This window comes from Oryctolagus cuniculus, chromosome 8 (genome assembly GCF_051225735.1).
Source record: "Oryctolagus cuniculus isolate XC-2025 breed Fujian yellow rabbit chromosome 8, ASM5122573v1, whole genome shotgun sequence".
NCBI classification, from domain to species: domain Eukaryota; kingdom Metazoa; phylum Chordata; class Mammalia; order Lagomorpha; family Leporidae; genus Oryctolagus; species Oryctolagus cuniculus.
Window position 1 is genome coordinate 86,642,046 of NC_142874.1, and position 22,068 is coordinate 86,664,113.

General features: G+C 51.4%; 1 protein-coding gene across 2 annotated transcripts in view; it reads right to left on the reverse strand.

Moving 5' to 3' along the window:
- Positions 1 to 317: 317 nt before the first annotated feature.
- The window catches only part of HADH (hydroxyacyl-CoA dehydrogenase), a 50,755-nt gene continuing 29,004 nt past the window's right edge, over positions 318 to 22,068 (reverse strand). For both annotated transcript variants that reach the window (XM_002717172.6, XM_089302965.1), the window contains 7 exons: positions 20,305 to 20,433; positions 17,693 to 17,850; positions 13,694 to 13,820; positions 11,315 to 11,404; positions 7,232 to 7,304; positions 2,493 to 2,609; positions 318 to 1,180 (listed from right to left, as the gene is read on the reverse strand). In XM_002717172.6, the coding sequence (XP_002717218.3) occupies positions 1,062 to 1,180; positions 2,493 to 2,609; positions 7,232 to 7,304; positions 11,315 to 11,404; positions 13,694 to 13,820; positions 17,693 to 17,850; positions 20,305 to 20,433 (813 nt within the window). In that variant the 3' untranslated portion in view covers positions 318 to 1,061. The remainder of the gene's footprint in view (positions 1,181 to 2,492; positions 2,610 to 7,231; positions 7,305 to 11,314; positions 11,405 to 13,693; positions 13,821 to 17,692; positions 17,851 to 20,304; positions 20,434 to 22,068) is intronic.

Below are 22,068 nucleotides of genomic sequence, written 5' to 3' on the forward strand. Positions count from 1 at the left end.
CAGAACCGCAGTTCTATCTTGGAAGACACTTTCTCAAGCCAATGATGAAAAGCAGCTTATGGCACACTGCTTTGCTTCACTCTGTCGGCAAAGAAGAAACAGATGTTCCTCAGAAGCGTTTCGCTGTTCCCGTGTTGCTGCTGTCCTGGTACGAAATGGGGAGGGGACAGCCGCAGGCAGGTTTTACGCAAATGCCTTCTCCTGCCCTTCCCTCTCCAGCTCTGCCACTTTCACACATAGGCCAAAGAAGACCTGGCAAACCTTCCGCCCAAACTACCAACCTTTTCCTTTTACAACCACTTAAGCATATTACAATGTGAAGTTATACGTGTTTATTTCAATTCAGATTTTTTACAGATGAAAAGATTGCATTTTATTAGTCAATTTACAGGCAGTTTGCAGCACTGATTTCTCACGAGAGAAGGACAGACAGATGGCGATCATGAAGCTCTGTGGCTCTGAGAGACCAGGAAAACCGACCTCTTCCTGTAGACGGAGCACCCAGAGAAGTCCCCTCCAGGACAGCAGCCGTATCTCCATGATGACCTGAGTGAAGACAGAGTGTCGCACGGGTGCCCAGGAGGTAGCGTAAGGCTTGGAGCTGCAGGTGGCCAAGTGTTCTGTGAAGGCAAGACCTGGGTGCTGCCCAGGCCCCTTCCCAGGCACACCGCATCTGCCGACGGCCTGAGGCCCCCAGCGCGGCCACGGTGAGCACTGGGCACTGTCACTCCTGGAGGAAGTACTTCCCTTTCATGGGCAAATGAATTCGGCCAATTCTTTATGAAAATGACAAGGTCCCAAAGAACATTGCTTCAAGGCACCAAGGGTGGAAAGCTTTTTAGAAAACACAGAGAAATGAACAGATTACAAAAGGCAAAAATTATTCTCCATGGAAGAATTTCTTATTACCCTAAGTCGCGTACATAATTGCTTCAGAAAGATCACAATCGAAATGCACACTGACGGCTGCACCGCGTGAGGGTGCGTCTCACCAGCAGCACTCCACGGGCACGCGGCGCGCACTCGCGGGTCCAAGTCCTTCCCGAATCCCGGGCCGCGCCTCACTTGTGTTTGTAATACCCTTCTCCAGTCTTCTTGCCGAACTTCTTCTCGGCTACCAGCTGATTCAGGGACTGGCTGGGCTGAAACAGGGGGTTCTTCGAATCCATTTCATGCCACCCTGTTGGAGGAGGGACAGAGCATTGGGCTCCCTAGATCCCGGCATTCCCAGAGCAAGTCTGGTGGCACAGCCTGGGCAGGGGGCGCCCCTCAGGCCGCTGTGGCTGGTGCAAGGGCTGTGCTGGTGCAGCCCCACAGTCCCTTTGTGGGGGTGCTGCCGGAAGCCCAGCGCCCTCATGGCTCCCCTGTGTTTCCAGCCTCTCCCTGGACAACAGTAAAGCCAAAGGTCCAAGGACACCAACAAAAGCTGTGAATTTTCTGGGCACGCTCCCCAGTGGCAGGTAAGTCTCAGAACACACGTGAAAAGCCTGAATTCCTACCACTGGTATTCTGCATTGTCATAAAACTCAATATTTCAAGTTTCAATTAGAAGAAACTTTTTGCGTTTCCCCAAAATTCCTATGTCAGTGTTTGTTGTGAAATGTGGAGCAATGACATATGTTCAACTTCAGTTTTATTAATGTTTACCCTGTCTTTAGAGCTGCTAATTCAAATAAACACAGCTTAGAAAACGGCCGTGCATCTTCACTGCAATGGCGGTCACACGAATCAACTCCTACGTAAGACGTGATCACTGGGGGAAGTGGGTGCAGGGTACACAGGACCTGCAGGTGGGGATCTGCAACTTCCTGTGAAGTCGCAATTATTTCACTGTTTCAAAGTGAGGTTTAACAAAAGCTACCCTTACCCTGTAAAGAGTCAGTGGGCAGCCACACTCTTCCTTCCCCAGCAATCTATCACCTCCTTGAATCTCTAACCTGCTGTGATGGTCTGGATGTGGTTTGTCCCCCAAAGGTTTACAAGCTGGAAGCTTGGTTCCCTGTGTGCTGTGGATCGGTCGGGCCTCTACAATGGGGGCGGGGCTGACATGGGCTGCACTCAGGCATGGATCATGCTGTCCGGGGGAGTGGCTCCGCCTTCCTGCCCATGGATTAGTTCTCTATTGAGCAGACCTGTCTGGTAACCAGACAACCCCGCCCCCCGGCCCCTGCCGCATACAGCTGTTTTCTTTTCGTCTTCTCCTCCATGTTGTGACACAGCCAGGGGACCCCTCACCACACCCAGTGCCACGCAGTTTTGACTCTTCAGCCACCAGAATCACCAGCCAAATAAGCCTCCTTTCTTTACACACTACCCAGCTCTGGGATTCAGTTATAGGAACACAAGATGGACTAAGACCCCTGGTAGGCAGGACTGCGCGAGGTCTCTCACTGAGACCCCTGCAAATGTCTGAAATCTGCATGGTAAGTCACGGCTGAAGGAGGTGACTTCAGTGCAGCTGAATTAGGACAACACAGAGTTTCCATTCCTACCGTCTATGATGAACTTCGTAGTATCCAGCCCCACGTAATCAAGGAGCTCAAAGGGGCCCATGGGGTAGCCGGCTCCCAGCTTCATGGCGGTGTCAATGTCCTCCTTGGATGCATCGCCTGAGTGGAAAAAGGCAGTGCTGAGCACCTCCCCGCAGCTCTCCCCGCATGGCTGCTGCCAGAATGACGAGGATTCTCTATAGTCCCACATCCCAACACAGCTGCAGCATGGTGTCCCCGGCTTGCTAAGACTCTCTCTCTGAGTCCACGCCATACACAGAACATACTTCTCAGACACTGCGCCGGCTCAGCGCTGTACCCTCGCTGACTGAGTGACAGGGCCCCGGAGCCTAGAACACGGGCTGCTCCCCAACGGATCAGGACTTCTCAACTCCGAAGGTCTTTTATTGAAAATGGGGGTTTTCTCCAAAAAGGAAATACCAAGCTTTCTGTTTTTATATGTACTGTGTATTTTTTTTCAAGCTTTCTTGGTGCTGTAAGTAATGAGTATTCTGGACTCACATGCACAGTGGGGATCCCCATTTAGAGACAAGCCCCGGGCAGACGCCAGACTGCCAGCATGTCTGCAGTGCGCCGAGGACACTAAGACAAGCGTCATCTTGTTTTTCCCTTGGACTTTTACCCTGAGCATGCTGTCCTTGGGCCACAAGTGGTCTTGACCAAGAACCACCCGTTCCCTTTCTCCCAAATCAGAAACAAAACAGTTATAGCAGGGTGGCTATCTACAATTTTGGTTCATTCAGGTGATTAAACTATTACTTATTTTTCATGGGTTACATTGTTAGTAGTACACTAATTAGGATTAGAAGCCTCTGAGAAATCAAGATTTGAGTTTTAGGCCATAAGAAAGTAAACAAGGTCACGTATATCAGCCCCATGAGGTGGCCTTGCTCATTCAACTTTTATTTGTATCTATTATGTAGCAGGCTTCAGAGACTTAGGTTGTTAGAGAAACACAAACTGAGCACTCAAAGAACTCCTTACGGGAGTGGGAGGCCTTGGAAGTGTGGCCCCCACAATTCAGCCTAACACGGTTGTGGGCCCATGAAGATTCACACAGCTCTGTGAGCGGGCATTATTTACGCAGACTTCTCCGAAGGCACCATGTCCAGGTCCCGAGGATGAAGGGAATCCGAGATCAGAGTGACAGGCAAGGGTATTCCGGGTGGAGAAGAGCATGTGTAGAGGAGGGAGGAGGAGGAGGGAGGCAGATGTGCAGTTGGCTCCACGGAACTCACTGAGCTGACACACCGCTGTGGGAGCCAGGGGAACGCCGGAAGTGCCGGCCTCACAGGCCTCACAGGCTCCCCACTCAGGGCTCAGCCCTGCTGCTCCCTCCCGGCTCATGCTCACTCCTCAGAGAAGCCCCTCCTCCGGACGGCAGGCCAGGATCCCCTCATCCCTGCACTGCAGCTCCCCACGACCGTGCATCACAGCCAAATGCCCTATCTGTTGGTTCCCATGTTCTGCGCAGGGTTCTCCATCAGAATGTGGTTGACATCCTGGTTCCAACCTACCTGAAGCCATGTAATCACATCTAAATCCAAGGACAAGGCAATGAACCCTAGAGGAAGACTATAATTCTAGATTCACAGATGCACTTGAGGACTATTTTTTATTAAAAAAAAATGGGGGCTGGCATTGTGGCATGCAGGTTGAACCATTGCCTGTGACACCGGTATCCCATGTGGGTGAGGTTAAAGTCCTGGCTTCTCCAATGGCCCAAGTGCTTGGGCCCCTGCCACCCATGTAGGAGACCCGGATTGAGTTCTAGGCCCTTGGTTTCAGCCTGGCCTGGTCCAGGCTGTTGCAGCCATTTGGGGAGGGAACCAGAAGATGGAAAATTAATCTCCATCTCTCTCTCTCTCTCTCTCTCTCTCCCTCTCCCTCTCTGTTAACTGCCTTTCAAATAAATAAAATCTTTTAAAAAATACAAAGATACAGCACATCACAGGACAGAATCTACACCATTCTACAAAGTAAGCACAAGTCTTAGAACTCTGAGTACAGAGCAGAAGAGGCAAAGAGGAAGAGAGAGAAAATGTGCACAAAGACACTGGTGTGCTGAATGAGAGCTAACTGTGGTGTGTTTTAAACCAAGAATTCCAGAGCTTCCTTAGAGCAAGCACTTTGCTGCGGATCCCACACTGCTCCTTGGGAAGTGCACACACACACACGACTCTGCATCGGACACCTCCTCCACTTCTCCCAGGCCAGAGCCCCTCACCTCAGACAAGACCACAAAGAGCCTCCTCAGTGGACTTTCATAGCTGCAGACCAGGATCTGGGAGCAGCCCCAGCCAACTTCTTTCACTGGCTCATCAGTGCCCCCTGCCGGCCATCCTAAGCACTAACAACGGAGGCTCCCAGCAGCAAAGCCTTGGAAGGTAGGCCACAGCTCCTCACTCATCAGTAGTTTCCTAAATGACAAGGAGGAGGGTCCAGACACTGCCCCATTAAACAGAACAGAGTAACAGGAGAAACGTGTGCCGTGCCACAGAGAAGAGGGGAGCAAGTGGCCCAAGGCAGGGCCCAGTGTGGAGTTAGGACAAGAGACTGCGTCCTGCTGGGAGCATGAGAGAAAGCTAGGAGTATGGAAGGTGGTGGCAGGTGACAGCACCAAGCAGGCTGCAGGGGAGAGCTGAGGGCAGGGTATCATACAGTGGCTGGGGACAGGGTCACAACATCCCAGGACCTGCTACGTAGCAGCACAGCTCACACCACCCTGCCAGCGCCTTGCAGGGGACAGTGGTGTAGTGTCCCAGCCTATGCAGCCTCTACCTTCTGACCCCCCACCGAAGATGACGGGGCTGATGGCACCCAGGCTTCATTCACAGTGGGAGGGGCAGGAGTCAGGGAGAACGAGGGTGGCACGGCCGACTACCAAGGAGGAAGGCCCAACGCTGCGGCTGCAGGACCCAGCGGGAGGGCAGAGGGGCAGGGAGCTGCCACTGGAGCCGTGGGCAGTGTGTGAGAGGGCTGGCAGGGCCTTGTGGTTTCTGGAGAATGTTTAGCTGTCCAGGGGCCTGGCCAGGAGGGAGCCTGCACGTTCGTCCTAGGAGCGCCCCCACTCAAAGCCACACTGACAGTATCAAGGGTGTGGCAGAAAGCTCTCACTGGAGGAGCTGGGAGGGACAGTCCCAGAGCTGCGGGGCTGAGGTGACCCTGCGGTGTGTAATGGATACAGCAGGTGGCGTCTTCGCAAGCCCCTGCCTGCGACACACCCCTTCTGCGAGCACAGCACAGACCACTCTGGAGAAGGCCCGCGGTGACGTGGACCGCCCTGCTGCCCGCCTGGAATAATGGGGAACCAGGAGAGAAGGCAGGGCAGCGAGGGCTCAGATGCGACCAGCAGATGTGTCAGGCAGGAGAGGGAGCAGCCCAATGCCTCCAGTGCCAAAGTGGAGCCCACAGTTCAGTGTGGGCTACAAGAGGAGGGAGCAGCGAGGTGGCAGGAGGAACACAGTAGGAGGCCAGGGGTGTGACACAGAACCAGGACATGTGCCTCCGCCCCTCTGGGAGCCCTGCTTTAGCCCACAGGCCCTGAGAAGGCTGTGGGGAGACAGGCAGAGGGTCAGCAACAACAGGCAGTGGAGGGCAGGCCCAAGTGCCAGCTAAGAGCTCGCACCCCAGGGCCCAGCCCCCACCCATCCAGTGCACCCCGCAGGTGGCCGGCGATGGGTTCAGAAAAGGACCACGGCCTAGGGGGAGCAGTGGCCGGGGAAGTGGCTTTCAGCCTCGGACCCGCCTCTCACAGGGGCGGTGCGCTCCCGCTCAGCACACACACAACTGCCTTTCAAGGCAGGGCAAGATGCGCCATGCTGCCTTTGAGGTGCAATTAGGCATATTTGCTGATAGATAAACACAGAAGTGTTGGTTTGATCTTGGAGCAAAACTGAGGCAATTGCTTCCATAGAGCAGGGAGAAAAGTTTTAATATTTAAAGCAGATTTTGAGGAAGCAAATGTGCTTTCATCTCTCTGGAAGAGCTGGGGTAAATGTTTTGTTTCAAAAATGACACTCAGGAGCGAGCATTTGTGAATGAAGTAATTGGAAACAATTACACGGGCTTGTTATCGGGTCCGATCAAGGCTCGTCGCCTCCAGAGCAGAGCCGGCACGCCATCCTTCCACAGCCAGGCAGGAGCCAGGCAGCACGATGCCGCTAAGTCCAACTCCGACCGTGTCCCAAGGTTGCCATTTCTCGTATTTCAACAGGGAAACCAATCTGTCATTCACGTACTGGGGAACAGTTTAAAAGTGCTCCTAGAGTTAAACCAAGTACCTCACGGCAAATTCAGTTCAGGATGGACACAGGGCTGTTAAACTCCATCCTTACCTCCTAACGGCCTTGTCACTGACTTCCCATGACCTGTCGGACAGCCACGAGTTGGAGACTTAAGGAACATTCAAGACCCCTGCCCTAGGGGTGCTGACATCACAACTGTTTTCTGTAGGAGGCCCTTGAACCCACAGCAGCGATCAGGCCAGAAATCTGGTGGCCAAGCACCTGCCCTCACTGGGACTGCCGCAGGGGTTGCCAAGCCCCTTCTCGGAGGCCTCAGAGGGCACCCCTGGGGCCCAGGGTGAGGCTGGCCTCACGCAGCCAGGAAAGAGAGGCTCCTTCCTCTCCTGAGGGCCCAACCCTCCTACAGACGCACGTGAGACCCCGACAGCACCGGGAGCTGAGCCCTGCTGCTTGGGGCCTGGTGGGCACAGATACCTCGCTCATACAGCCTGATGGCTTCCATAAGGTACGGCACCAGCAGACGGTTCACAATAAACCCAGGGGTGTCCTGTTTGAGGAAGAGAAAAAGAAAGGCTGGGTGAGTTTTTGTTAAACTGCTATCTTTGTTGAAATCACCAAATTTCCCCTTCTCCCCCTAGATTATGCTGCCTGCATTTATCAAGGTAAAACATTTTCAAAATGTGCTCTAAAGCATCTAATTTCTCCATCACAGGGCAACTTATCCCTTCCTTCTCTTCCACTTCCCTTTCAGGAATGAAGAAGAAACAACACCCGCGCACAATCCTCAAAGCAGCAGGACCCTGCAGGCTGCCTGGGGCTGTCCCTGGGTCCTTGGTGTCTCCCAGGTCCCAGCATGCAGTGTGAGGTCTCTGAGCTGGGGGCAGGTGGAGCACAAACAAGTAGATCCCTGGTGGACCGCTGGCCTTTCCCAGGCACCCCGAGACCTGTGCCCTGGAGCAACTCCCTGCACGGCACTGCTCTCTCCCAGCACGAACATAAAACACTTCCTCCTGTCTCGTGAGGCCCAGCGTGGGGCTAGGGTTGGCCTCGTCTCTTAGCGGCTTGTGGCGAAAGCCAAGTTGGTCGCTTACTGGCGGCATTTGTGTTGAGCTGATGTCCTGCAGTAATGGCAGCTCCTCTATCGGTGAAAGGCTATGACTGCCCCCTGGGGCAGGTGTCTCACCGTGGCCTGGGCCTTGGCCGCTGTTGGCAGCACACACCAGGCACTCCATTAGCATCTGCCGTAAAGATGACCCGGCTGCAGCACCACCTGCAGAGCTTCCTCCCCGCCTGCACCCTGTGCCTGGGGGCCATGCGGCCACATGACCGACGGGGACACCTCTGCGTCTGGAGGAGCCGCTGCCAGCCCCTATGCCTCCTGCCTCGGCACAGACACATGTCAATGCACTTCATCGCCTCAGCAAGATGCTATTCATGACACAGCATAAAACACACTTCTCAATGTCAAAAGGTTTACTGGCGAACTCAAGACAGAGCACCTGGCAACACGAAGCACTCCATATGTAAGGTCAGAACTCACAGAGCAGTGAGTATCCTGCACAGAGAGAGCTCAGAGAGCGCAAGAAGAAAACAGAGCCGCAACTCAGAACACACTGCCACTCACTGGTCATCACGGGACTACTCATCCTGCCGGCAGGCTCGCCGAGGGCTCCCAGGCAATCCTGCAGGCGGCGCTGCTCTCAGAGTATGGGGAAAGAGAAGGCTCCCTCCAGCAGGCACTGGGCCTGCACTCCTTCGCCCCTTGTCTGCCAGCCTCTCTGATTTATTCACCAAACACATTTCACTGTGTGCTCACTGTGTGCCAGGCGCTGCTCTGAACGTTTCACAATCTCAACTTAAATTTTTCCTCACCCAAACCCGTGGAGCGGGCACTGCTATTATCTCTACGTGAAAATGAGGCGCCAGGACACAGGAGGGTTAGGTAACTTGCCCAAGGCTGCACAGCTAGTAAGTACCAGAGCCAGGATTGGAACCTTAACCGTCATACCATGCTCTCCCCATCAATCTCCCTGTGCAGACCCAAGCCAGGTCCACGGACGCCATCCTATGTCAGGCAGGGTCAGCTAGCTACATGACTGTTGGGCAAACGCAGGCTGTGGCCTATCCCTGCAAGTGAAGTCTCACAGAGGCCCAGCCTGCCGTGCCTGCCAGTCTCGTGCATCGGCACAACACACAACTGAGGAGCTGCCTTCAAGCGCAGCCCGGGGAGGAGTTCTGTGAGATGCACCTGTAAGCAACACTGTGTCTGTGCAAACATCAGGCCGGCGCAGTCACACGCACGGCGATGGCACAGCCCAGGCCACAGACCTGTGCAGCATGGTACGCTGTATGCTACAGAGACACAATGGCACGAATGTGTGTGTCTCCACAGGTCTACACACAGGAAAGATACAGAGAAAACATGGTAGAAGAGGTAATGGGCACTGACCTTGTCTGGAGCCTGCTGGCCTGCAAGTGGCTCTGCGTGAGTGAGTGAGTGAGTGGCGAGGAACCTGAGGGCCTGGGACATACTGTGCACCACTGTCACCCTGGTAGCCACTGAACACTGCCACTACTCTACACTTAGAAAAAATATTCTTGGGCCGGTGCTGTGGCCTAGCGGGTAAAACTACTGCCTGCAGTGCTGGCATCCCATATGGGAGGAGCTGGTTTGAGTCCCAGCTGCTCCACTTCTGATCCAGCTCCCTGCCAATGCACTTGGGAAAGCAACGGAAAATGGACCAAGTCCTTGGGCCCCTGCACCCCACAGGTAGATGGGGAAGAAGCTCCTCACTCTTGGCTTTGTATCAGCCCAGCTCTGGCTGTTGCAGCCATGTGGGGAGTGGTCCAGCAGGTGGAAGAGCGCTCTCTTTCTACCTCTGACTCTCTGTAATGTTGCCTTTCAAATAAATCTTTGAAAAAAGAAAAGAAAATTTATGTGATTCAGGTAAATTTTATAAAACAAAAACAAAAACAAAACAAAACCAGAAGACTCAAAACCACAGAACCAAACAACAAAAAAATGGGTGTTAAAAAACGAAACTCCCAGTAACACTACACTCGCAGACTAGGGCACCAAGCTCGTTTTTGGTCACTGAGGAGCACATTATCACATGGCTTATTTCATGTCTCATGACCAACAGGATGTGAGTTCAAACTTAAGAATACTGCGGAAAGGAAAAGTTCGCAATGAGAACCATCATGATATCCAAACGGAGATGCCTGGGGCAGGCATTTGATCTGGTGGTAAAGATGCTGCTTGGGACACCACATCCTGCCAGAGTGCCTGGGTTTGAGTCCCGGCTCTGCAGCGGATTCCAGCTTCTTGCTAATGTACACCCTGGGAGGCAGCAGGTGATGGCACAAGTGGTTGGGTCCCTGCCACCCTCATGGGAAACCTGGATTGGGTCCCAGCGTCAATCAGTGCAGGCATCTGGGAAGTGAATCAGATATTGGGAGATTTCCTTCCCTCTATCTATCTTTCTACCTCTCAAATAAGAAAAGTTTTTAAAAAGGTAAGTGCTTTATTTATAAAACTGAATGGTATAGCATTTTGTGACACAACTATCCTTTAGAAAAACTGCAAAATCATGTAGAAGTATTGCCCCTATACTGCTTTTAGTCTCTAAGTTTACAGAACTCATAAAAAGTATTTATTTATTTATTTGAAACGCAGAGAGACAGAAATAGAGACCTCCCATTTATTGGTTCATTCCCCAGAGGCTTGTGACAACCAGGTCTGAACCTGGACAATGCTAGAAGCATGGAATTGAAACCAGGTCTCCTGTGGGATGACAGGGACTGAACTAACTACTTGAGCTGCCATCACTTGTTGCTTCCCAGGGTATTAGCAGGAAGCTGGAATTAGGAATAGAACAGGGACTCAAAGTCAGGCATTCAATATGGAATATGGGTATCCCAAGAGGTGTCTTAACCACTATGCCAAACACCTGCCCAAATCCCTAGTTCTAGGGGAACTGCAGCAAACAGAGAAACTGAAGGTAACCACACTGATGCACATTACCATTTCAGCAACTGGGGTGGGCTGGCCTGGAATAACTGGGCATTTTAAGAAAGGAGAGAAAAGGCTGGAAGGCAAGCATGCTTCTTGTGAAAACTAAACACCACAAAACAAAAACACAACATGATGTTCCACTGACAAACAGCTCCACGAATGCTACTTCGGACACACTGGACTCTTCTTGTCTCATTACTTTGGTTTCCACCTGTGAGGTTTTCTCCAGAAGCAAAGCCCTTACTCTCAGAGGCCCTACAGCAGTTAAACCTGATGAAGCAATAAAAACTATTTATGAAAATACACCACTCATGAACTGACAAAAGCCAGGACCCAGAGACCAGAGGCCATTATTCAACTGCAGCCCTGGGCTCCACTCAGATCTCAGCCTATGTACCCACACACAGACAGCGTAGCCAGCTCACAGAGGGGTCCACAGTAAACACTGTCCCACCTCTCACATAATGCTATGACACAAACTGTACCAGGAAGAAATCAGGTTCCAAAGAAAATCACTTCCTCCCCAAGCTCCTGCACTCTACCTTGCAGGAGACAGGATGCTTTCCAAGGGCTTTGGTAAAGTCCACCAGGGATTCAAACGTCTTCTGGCTGGTCATTGGGGTTTTAATGACCTGGAGATGCAAAGCAGAGAACTTTGATCAGAGAGTCAGCAAACAGCCTCCAGAGAACAGGTCAAGGACACACTGATGGCAAGGGTCCATGCAGGCAGCAACACAGGGACATGAGGCAAGAGACAGCATTTTCAGACAACAGAGTCCTACAGAATGTACCAAATCAGAGCTTAAAATGCAAGAGAGGAGAGAGTGTTTTACAGGCTCTGTCTGAGGCAGACCTGGGCTCAGCTCCCAGTAGCACTACTTTCTGGCTATGTGACCCTGGACATGTTTCTTGAACTTGAAATGACGCTGACTCACTCTATCCACGTAGAGGAGGTGAGGAGGGAATGCAATCAGATCAGGGGGTAGAGCAGCAGAGCACAGCTCCTGGGAGGTACGGAGCGCTCAGCGAATGCTGGTTTTTGCTACTGTTTTACTGCTATGATTAATTACTGCAGGCTGGTGACTGGACGCCTAGGGGAGAATGATGACTGCCCTTCCAGTTCTCGGCAGGGAACCCACCTTCTCGTGTGAGAGAGGAGGAGCCCCAGAGAGATGGCGGGATCTGCCCGTATCACGGGTCCCTGGGACTCCTAGAGGAGTGCTCCACCCATCCCGCCACCTCCCACGCAGAGGCCCTGGGCCCGACAGCCCTTTGAAATGGGCAAGGCTTAATCCACAGCACAGAGGGCCCACCTGCTCGGCAGCAGGCACAGGGCTTGGCATGGTCTGCTCTCAGGGAAGGCTTCGGCCTTCAATCTGCCAGGAACGAGATCTGGTGAACGACAAGGCCCTGGAAACTATCAACTGAACTGATTTCCAATTTAAATGGCAGTGAGCAGCCTCCACCAGCAGAGCCAACGCAAGCTCAGCTTCTCCACCGGGCGCTTTATGTGATCTTAGGCAAGTGGGGGTTAGGATACGGGACAGACCCTGTGGATGGAGGAGGGCTTCTGGCTCGGTGAGCTGGCGTCTGCAAGGGTGAGAAGAGGGCTGCTACCACTCCAGCCTGGGGTGGCGGTGTTAGGACACTAAAGGGCAGGAGAGAGTGGAACAAGAAACAGGTACCACTGAGCTGGAGAGGAGGAGTGGGCTGAGATGACCCAGCAACCGCCTGGCAGGGACCACGATGAAACAGCAGTGCTGGCACTACCTGGAGCTGGAAAAGAGCGCCAGGAAGAAGCCACTGCTTTAAGAGAGTCAGTGGTAAAGGTTTGCTTACTGGACCAGGAGTGACGCAGGTTCACGCATTCATGCAACAAACAGCATGGTGCTGCAGATTCGGCTTAGAGTCCCCAGAGTCTAGGGGAAAACCCTCGCTTGCTTTCTCTATTTAAATGAGTGCAGTCAGTCCCAGGGAGAGGTGAGGGGCACTCTGTTGGGATGCGGCCCCCGCTGGTGCTCCCGGGCAGCAGCACGCGTGACAGCCCGTTACAGAGCACACACCGGGCACAGAAGAGCATTTCGAGGAAAGAGTTTCTAGACAACAGTAACATTTGCTAAGCGGTAGCTGGGAACCACCCACATTCTACACTTCCAGAGATGCTGGCGGACGTTCTCAGAGGAACACGCTGGAATATAACCTCCTCAGACTTTACGGTAATGCGACACAGTGGCTAAGGAACCAACCAGGCCCGTGCCCTCTAACGTGGACAACTCCATCCTCCACACCAGGGGAAATGCTGCAGCTTCCACCGCCCGGGCCCTGCCCTTCATGGCTCAACTTCTCCAAAGAGGCCAAAGGCAATGGGAGGGAACAAGGTTAGCAGGGCACTCAGATTCCTACTGTAGGATGGGCCAGGTGGCACTTGAGACGGACAGGAAAATACGGCCACCGTTATGACTGATTAAAAAAAAATGCTTCTGCTGGGGGTAGGGGCACAGAACAGGGAGAGAGGCAGGAAAAGGGGCTGGGGGAGAACGCAGGAGGCACACAGACCCCATCCACACTCCCATGAGGCCGGGCTGGTCTCTGGGGTTTGCCTGGCTCCACCCAGCAGCATCCCCCACACTTTGCACGGCAATAACCCCTCACCCTCAGAACAAATGCTATTTTAATAGCGGCTGTGCCTGAGACCCTGTAATTAGCCCACTTAAAGGGCAAGCCGCCACATTTCGGGTACAAATTGTCTACCCTGACTCCGTCTCCCTCCTGTGCAGGTATCCAAGCAGGCAAGCAGAAGCAGCCCAAACAGTAACCCTGGGGGGGCCCTCCTAGGGCCCTAGGAATCCACCCGGGGCTTCGGGGACTCGGGGCTGAGATGGCTGGCAGAGCAAGCAGACATCGCGGCGGGCTGCACTGACCTCCACAAGCTTCATCACGGGCACCGGGTTGAAGAAATGCAGGCCAGCGAAGCGGTCCTGTCTGGTGGTGGCATTGGCTATGCTTGTGATCTGCAGGGAGGAAGTGTTGCTGGCAAAGATCGTTTGTCTGTGAAGAGAACAGCGGGGCGTCACTGCGAGTCTCCTCCTGGGGGTGGCGCTGCACATGGTGCGCATGGCGCCTGCCAACTGCCCACTCTGCTGTCCCAGCCCGCTGAGCACGGGGGAAAGGCACATCTCCAAACAGCAGGCCGAGAGCAAGGGACTTCAGTTTTATTTAAATTTTGAAATTCTAAATGAAGTTACCTGTTCCAAATGAATGCTTAATCTTCACCAATATTTCCTTAATTTTTCAGGATCAAAGTTTCTCCTGTCTAGTTGTATTAGTTGAATTTTATGGTTTGCAAAGAAAAAAGGAGGCAGCTAATTGGTCAAGCTACTTAACCAACCTCAGTCAGAAAATGAAATTCTAAGTGATCAAAGACAAAGAAAAAAAAAGGTACAATGGACCACAGATATCTAAACTCAACACAAAGCTGTAAACAAATACATAAATCCTCAATGAAAAATATCTAATTTTCCTTTATATGGGAATTAAGATGAAAATAGAAAGAAACCAATATGGTCTAAGACATTTTCAGCTTACACAGGCAGATAAGGGATAAGATATACCTACACACATGGTACACGTTCAAGGAATTCTGCTTAAAGAATCTCCTGCATATGATGGTAAACTTGACAATTAAAAACATCCATACTTACTTACACAAAATTTACCTTTTCAAGACAACAATACATGGGGCCAATGTGGCAAAGCAGGTAAAGCTGCCACCTGGCAGTATACCATATGGGTGCTGGTTCATGTCCCAGCCACTCCACATTTGATTCAGCTCCCTGCCTGGGAAAAGCAGTGGAAAATGGCCCATGTGTTTAGGCCCTTGCTACCAACTTGGGAGACCTGGAAGAAGCTCCTGGTTCCTGGTTTCCACCTGGCCCAGCACACTGGGGAGTGAATCAGAGGATCCAAGATTAATTCTCATTCTCTCTCTCTCTTCCCCTCCCTGCCTTCCTCCATCCTTCTATGATTCTGACTTTCAAAATAAATACAAATAAATCTTGAAAAAAAAGAAAAAGAAAGACTACAGTACAGTGGAGCACCTTGATAACCCAATCTTTAAGCCAAGATAGGCAAGATTGTTATGCTTGCCTATGGCGCCACCTTGTGGATAAAAGTACACAAAAACTGCCTGATGGTAATCCCCTACATAGAAGGGCAGGGAAAGGAAGGGTGAGTGGTCCCTTACTGACTACAGTCCCAGGGTTCCTGTGTGCCAAGAGGCAATACTACAGTCTGAATGAAATCAGGCCAGGTGGGAGGAGACAAAGACGGCAGAAGAAACCTGTACCCGGGATAGGAGAGAAGCCTGGGGTGAGGCGAGAGGCTAGTTTATGTAGGTAGAGAGAAAGATCCCTTACTCAAACACCTTCCCATTTAGGCACTTTCAAGGCCAGGCAGAGGGACTTCTACTTTAAAAAAAAAAGTTAAGGTTTTAAAATATTAGTTTTCAAAGTTTCTTGCTCTTTGTCAATGAGGGAAATAAGGTAAACCAGATCTCTGTTGTAACACCTTGTGCAGCTGACACAGCGCTCTGGCCAGTGCTCTGAACCACCCGATAGCAGGGCACACTGGACCCAATGCAGAGCTAGCAGGGGCTCCAAGCTTCCCTTAAGAAAGGGTTATTTTGGGGCCCGTGTTGTGGCACAGCAGGTTAAGCTGCCGCCTGTGACACCAGCATCCCTTATGGGCACCAGTTTGAGTCCCAGCTGCTCCACATCTGATCCAACTCCTTGTTAATGTACCTGGGAAAACAGCAGAAGATGGCCCAAGTGCTTGGGCCCCTACCACCCATGTGGGAGATCCAGATGAAGATTCTGGCTCCACCCCCAGTTGAGGCCATTTGGGGTGTGAATCAGCAAATGGAAGATCTATCTCTTCCTCTCTGTTACTCTTTCAAATAAATAAATCTTTTAAAAAAAAAAAAGGTTAAAGGTTAGCATTGTACTGTTAAAGTGGTACCTTTTTACAGGACATTTGAATGGCCACTCAAATTCAAAAAGGGGAAACTGAGGCACTCGTGGTCAAACAGTGAAGTGGCGTCAGAGTGGGCCACTGGTTGAGCTTTTCATCTGTGCTTCCTAACTGATTCCAGGGAACACATTTTCTTCTCTCATTACAGGACCCAGCTGTAAAACTCAGCAGTCAGCAGATCCCAGCAGGTGGTGTTTAAAAAGGAACTCAGTGCAGGGCAGGATGGCTGAGGCCCAAGGCAAAGTTCCTGCCTTGGACAAGCCTAGTGTGGGCTGTGCCTGTCCTTGCAGGTGTCACCTGTCTCACTTACTTAGGTGACAGTGCCAGGCTGAAACCCAGCACTCAGCAGCCATAAACGGAATCCGCTTGCTAAACTCTATGCAGTAGGTACCACCGCCCCCATTTCACACACAGGCAAATCAGCTTTGGAGAGCTTGAACTGGGAAGCTCCTGGAAATTACCTCTGACCCTCAACTCACATCTCACATGAGAAAACTGAGGCGCCTCCCTAGGTCAGCAATGGAGGCGGTGGGGCTGGCGCCGGGGCCTCCTGACTTCCCCCACCCTGCTCCCAGCGCTGTTTCAACACTGACACCACAGGGCGGTCACTGGGCCCCACCTTTCAATAGCGGCCCCAGCGCCCGACCAAACTCCTTTCCTGGGGCCGGGGTTCTATTATCTACAGGGCTCCCTGCTGACTTAGGAGCAACCTCGCTAGCCCAAGTGGACTCTGGCACTCCCAGGCACACAGAGCAGCAGCCACAGAATGGACAGGTCTCCGCTCGTTATCAGGCCACACAGCTCTGTGACTGACATTCCTACGGGCTGCTCCGTGAATGCCTCTTCAGCCACCGCCCACTAAGAACTACTTGTGTTACATGATTTTATTCTGCTTTTCTCTATTGCTCCTCAACCAAGAAGAGTGAAGTGTGGCCAAGCAAGCCGCAGGAGAGCATCAGTTGGTCAGTCAGGTGTCACAGTCACTGAAAACCAAACACAATGGATGGCTCAAGGATCTTGAGCTAGGGGCTGGCGCTGTGGTATAGTGGGTAAAGCTGCCACCCACAGTGCCAGCATCCCATATGGGCGCGTGTTTGTGTCCTGGCTGCTCCCCTTCCGATCCAGCTCTCTGCTGTGGCCTGGGAAAGCAGTGGAAGATGGTCCAAGTTCTTGGGCTCCTGTCCCCATGTGGGAAGACCCTGGGGAAGCTCCTGCCTCCTGGCTCTTGCCTTCAGATTGGCATGGCTCCGCCTGTTGCAGCCATCAGGGAGTGAACCAGCGGATGGAAGACCTCTCTGCCTGTGCCTCTCTGTAACTCTGCCTTTCAAATTAAGTAAATAAATAAATATTAAAAAAAAAAAAAAGAATCTTGAGCTATGGCGTTGTGTGTACACAGCTCGTACGGAGCTTTGAGCCTTGGGCACCCTATACCACACCTCAGTGGGCTTGGCTCTCCTCCCCCACCTTTGCCAAGAAGCCTGGTAAGAATCTGGTGCTCCTTTAACGTTCTAAGTGTGTTTCCATGGCACCCAGATGACGCTCAGAACAGGAGCCTCCTGGGGAACTCTGCACACAGAGAGGGGACTCCCTTCAATGATGTTGTTCTGTTTGCTGCCCCAGGAAGGGACATGCACCAGGGGATGGAGAAACACAGGGGCCTGTCCCGGAAGCATCCCTCCAGTTAACCACAGGTAGTTCCGCCTTCACGAGTGACAGGGATCGGATCCGAGCAGCCCCCAAACTGGGAGCAGGAGGGTGCAGAGGAAAGGAAGCAGCACTGGTTCTCTAGACAGCGCTGTGGGGCAGGGGCAGGGGCAGGAGAGGTGGACTTGGCGTTCCTTCCCAGGTCCCGGGAGGGAGCCCCGGCAGCACCAGCACTCGGCAGCACGTACTCGGCAGCAAACTTGTCCAGCCTTTGGAAGAGCTCGTTCTTCACCTTCAGGTTCTCCACGATGGCCTCCACCACCAGGTCCGTGCTGTGCACCACAGACGCTGCATCCGTGGTGGTAGTTATGCTGCTCAGGGTCTTCTGCACAAACTCGTCACCAGCCTAAGGCAGTGGGAGGAAGGAGAAGACAACACTCACCAGACTCGCCAGAAACAGGGGGACGTGTGCTACGTCAAGGAGGGCTGGGGAGACCCACTCACCTGACACAACCTCACCTCGCCCCGAGATTCTGAGATCAAAATCCCTCCATCTCTAGCAAAGGCAATGCCTTCTCAATGCGCTTCCAGCTTCCAGGGCCAGAGTCGGCCTGTGATCACCCCATCTGTCCCACAACTCTCACTGTCCAGTGTTGGTCATGACCTCTGTAGTTCTCAGCCAGCTCTGCTCTGGCACTGCCACTCTGCCTGTTCTAGCACTGCCTGCAATCCGTCCCTGCTGAAGACGGCAAGGCTTAGCTTAGCACCATCCATTAGTCTGCAGGTGGGGCTGACTCTTCCCCTTGAACAGGAGCCAGGGGAAGAAAGCCCAACTCAGCCGTCAGCCACTGGCCCAGCTCGTGCCAGAGATAACTGGGGCATCACAAGCAGGCCAGAAACATGGCCTCTGCTCCCACAGAGCTCGCAGCCTGGTCTCCCTCATCCTCCTCCTGGGACTCCAGGTTTGCTCATGCACACCTCAGGGCAGAAAGCAAGATGGTACCTCTATAAGCAGCCATTCTACGTCAGGATGTAATTTTTGCACAGGGCATCAAAATCATCCTGGAACAACATCTAGATCAGAGCTGTTCGAGAGACAGAATGTGAGGGCAAGTGTTTGGCTCGGTGGTTAATCTGTCATTTCAGATGCCCACATCCCATACTGGAGTGCCTGTTTTGAGTCCAACTTCCTACCATGCACACATGGGTGACGGCTCACGTACCTGGTCCCTGTCAGCTACATGGAAGACCTGGCTTGAAGTCCAGGCTCCTCACTTCAGCTGGCCCAGCCCTGGCTACTTGTGGGCATATGGGGAGTGAACCAGAGGATGGAAGATCTCTCTCTCTCCCTGCCTTTCAAGTGAAAAATGTCTTTTCAGAAAGAAATATGAAATAAAGAATTAAAATTTTTCTATTAGCTACATTAGAAAGTAATAACAGGTGAAATTAATCTTTGTTAACTCAATATATCTGATACTATCACTTCTACATGTAATTGACATAAATATATTGAGATCCTTGTATTCTTTTCTCCCTATTCATTTTTCCTATTGGATCCTAAAATCCAATGTCTGTTTGACACTCAGCAACAGGTCTCTATTTGTAGAGGTCACAGCTTTCACACTCACCAGCCACTTGTGGCCAGCAGCTACCACAGGAGTCAAAGCGGAGCTAGATGAGCACAGTATGGCCACCAGGCAGGTGCACAGGGACACCTACCTCACCCAGTGGGATCCCTGGCAGAGCAGGGAAGCCCAGGAGAGTGGACTGCAGCCAGGAGCTGAGCACCCAGAGCACAGGAGCCGTCCTGTCACTCTAGGGTGTGGCCTGGAGCCTCAGCCCCAGGGGACAAATAGCTGGATGTATACAGAGTGAATGAGGGAGCAGCAGACTCACTCTGGCCTTGACTCCAAGCCTCAGCCCGGGGCTCCCACAGTGCCACCTGTCCGAGCCCTCATCAGAACACTCCCTCTACCAGGTCCCCTACCATTAATAAGGGGCAGGTGGAGGAGATCCTAGTCCGACTGTAAACTATCACCATCCCACACCTGTTTTTTAAAAGGTGATCAGACAGTAAGAAAAATGCAAATCAAAATCACAACAAGCTTCCATTTCGTATCTAAGGCGGCTCTAATGAAAAACGAAAGCAAACAAAACAGGAGAGAAAATAACAAGCGTTAACCGGGATGTGGAGAAACTGGAAGCTTCATACACCCTACTCTGCCCGTACAAAGAGAAGTTCCATGGAAGCCCTGAGGAAATCAATCTTAAGCCTCTTTAGCAAGGTGACAAAGGTAAATAAGATGTCACTTCGGTGACTTCCCTCCGGGCTGGGAAGGCAGCAAGGCCCAAGGAGGAAGTGGGTAATCCCCGCCCCCACCCTCCTGACAACTCCTCAAGTTCTGCTCCAGGAAAAGGAGACTTACCCTACCTTCCCTCTCCAGCGTATCAAAAATCGGAGGAAGATAATACCTAACCATCAAAGGTTCCATCCAAATGCTGTGTTGATCACATCATTCTCTTTTGATCTCACAAGTAGAAAATTTACTTACCATTGCTACCTCTTCTCCCCGCCCTTTTATTTATTTTTTGAGCAAAACACGTGTTCCCCACTCCCAACTCTCAGTGTTCTTCCAGAATTAGTTCTGGAAAGCCCAGCTTTCTTCTCAATGGTCATGTACTTCTGTTTCCTAATCAGCTCCCCCTGAATGTTCGGTGATTAGATTATGACATTATTCTAAAGTTATGGGGAAATGAGGTTCACACAAACTCAGAAAAAGACAAGCAAGCAAAGACCAGAAACCCCTCATGGACATGCAGGGTTCACAGGATGGGACCGGCATAGACAACGACAAAGTACCTTGGGGTTCTCTGCAAACTTCTTCTTGGCCACTTTCCTAAGGCTTTCCTCAATCCCCTTTTTGGATTTTGCCAGGATTTCATCCGTCTGGTCTACCAACACGACTGTGTGGCCAGAGGCTGCAGCCACCTAGAATAACAACAAAGAAGAATTTCATATTAGAAGGAAGAAAACATAAAAGTTACAGAAAAGTACAGTTTCATATTCCACATTCATTCCCCCACTGAATTTCCATTCAACACAGCCAATCAATATAAAAATAGGCCAACACTGACTACACACACACTTCCTGCTGGACAGTGCTCTAAGCCCCTGACACAGAACACTAGAAATACTCAAAACAATCACATGAAGTTCAGAAACATCGCCATGCTTACATGTATCAGGCCGACAGCAGAGCGGGCTCTGAGTCACGTCCTGAACACCACGCTCTAAGCACCTTCCCTGCAGGGACTTGGACACCATGCTGTCCAACAGCACTACCCACGTGTGCCCACCTAAATCAACTGAAATTGAGTCAAATTTCAGCTCCGCCGTCACACTAGCCACATTCCAAGTACTCAACAGTGCAGCACAGAGCACTCACTCCCCAGCCACCTCCCTTTTCCTCCTAGCTGGAGCACCTGTGCAGCTTCTTGTCTGCGGTCCTTCCATCAGCAACAATTAATACTTGAAACTCTAAAAATGGTGGCAAAAAGACTCCTGTCGCAAGGCCCACTTAGTGACAAGACTCCCAAAAAGTGAGACCTTTGCCGACCAGCCAAGTTAGGACTACAACTCCCTCCTTTACACACCACCAGGGCACAGGGAGAGATCCTGAGGGACCAGTGTGTCCAGTAAAGCTGCTCCAAGTTCACATGCAGCCAGTTTAGTTTAGCCAAAATCAGCAGCAAGTCACTCCCCGGACTTCATCTGTTTGCCAGTAGCCACAGCAAAGACCATGGGACAGGGATTGTAGCTAAAAACAGGCCATCCATGGAAAGCTAAGATATTATGGCAAAAAATGATCTACACGAAGGATCTTTGTGAGTGAGATCCCAGTGGAAAGAAGTGGCCATCAAAGAAGGATGTACTTTTCTCTGAAGGGAGGAGAGAACTTCCATTTTGCTTATGGCCTTGTCTAAATACTGATGAAGCTTGTGGACTCAAAAGGCTTCCATAGCCTAGGCAGCTCATGACAAGATCCTCGGGTGTTCACTGACAACATAAATAAGATTGTCAATTGTTAAATCAACAACAGGAGTCACAGTGCACTTGTTCCCCATGTAGGACCTCTGTTGTTAATGAGTTGTACTATGAGAATTAATGGTAAAATTTGTCTTCAAACAGTACTTTATACTTTGTGTGTCTGTGTGGGTGCAAACTGTTAAAATCTTTACTTAGTACAGAGTTGATCTTCTGTATATAAAGATAATTAATAATGATTATTAATGAAGAATGGGATGGGAGAGAGAGTAGGAGGTGGAACGGTTTGGGGGTGGGAGGGTAGGTATGGGAGGAAGAACTGCTATAATCCAAAAGTTGTACCTATGAAATTTATATTTATTAAATAAAAGCTTTCTAAAATAAACAAAACAAACAAAAAACAGGCCATCAAGTCATGGTTTAGGAAACTATAAGTGAACCAGTTCAAACCAGAAGCAAGAGGGCACATGGGACCCAGGACAGACATAAATGGTGCAAAAGGCCAGCACAGTTTGGACGCCTCTCAGGACCTGAACTCTCTGTGGCACAACAGCATGTGGGAGGGGGCAGGTGAACTGA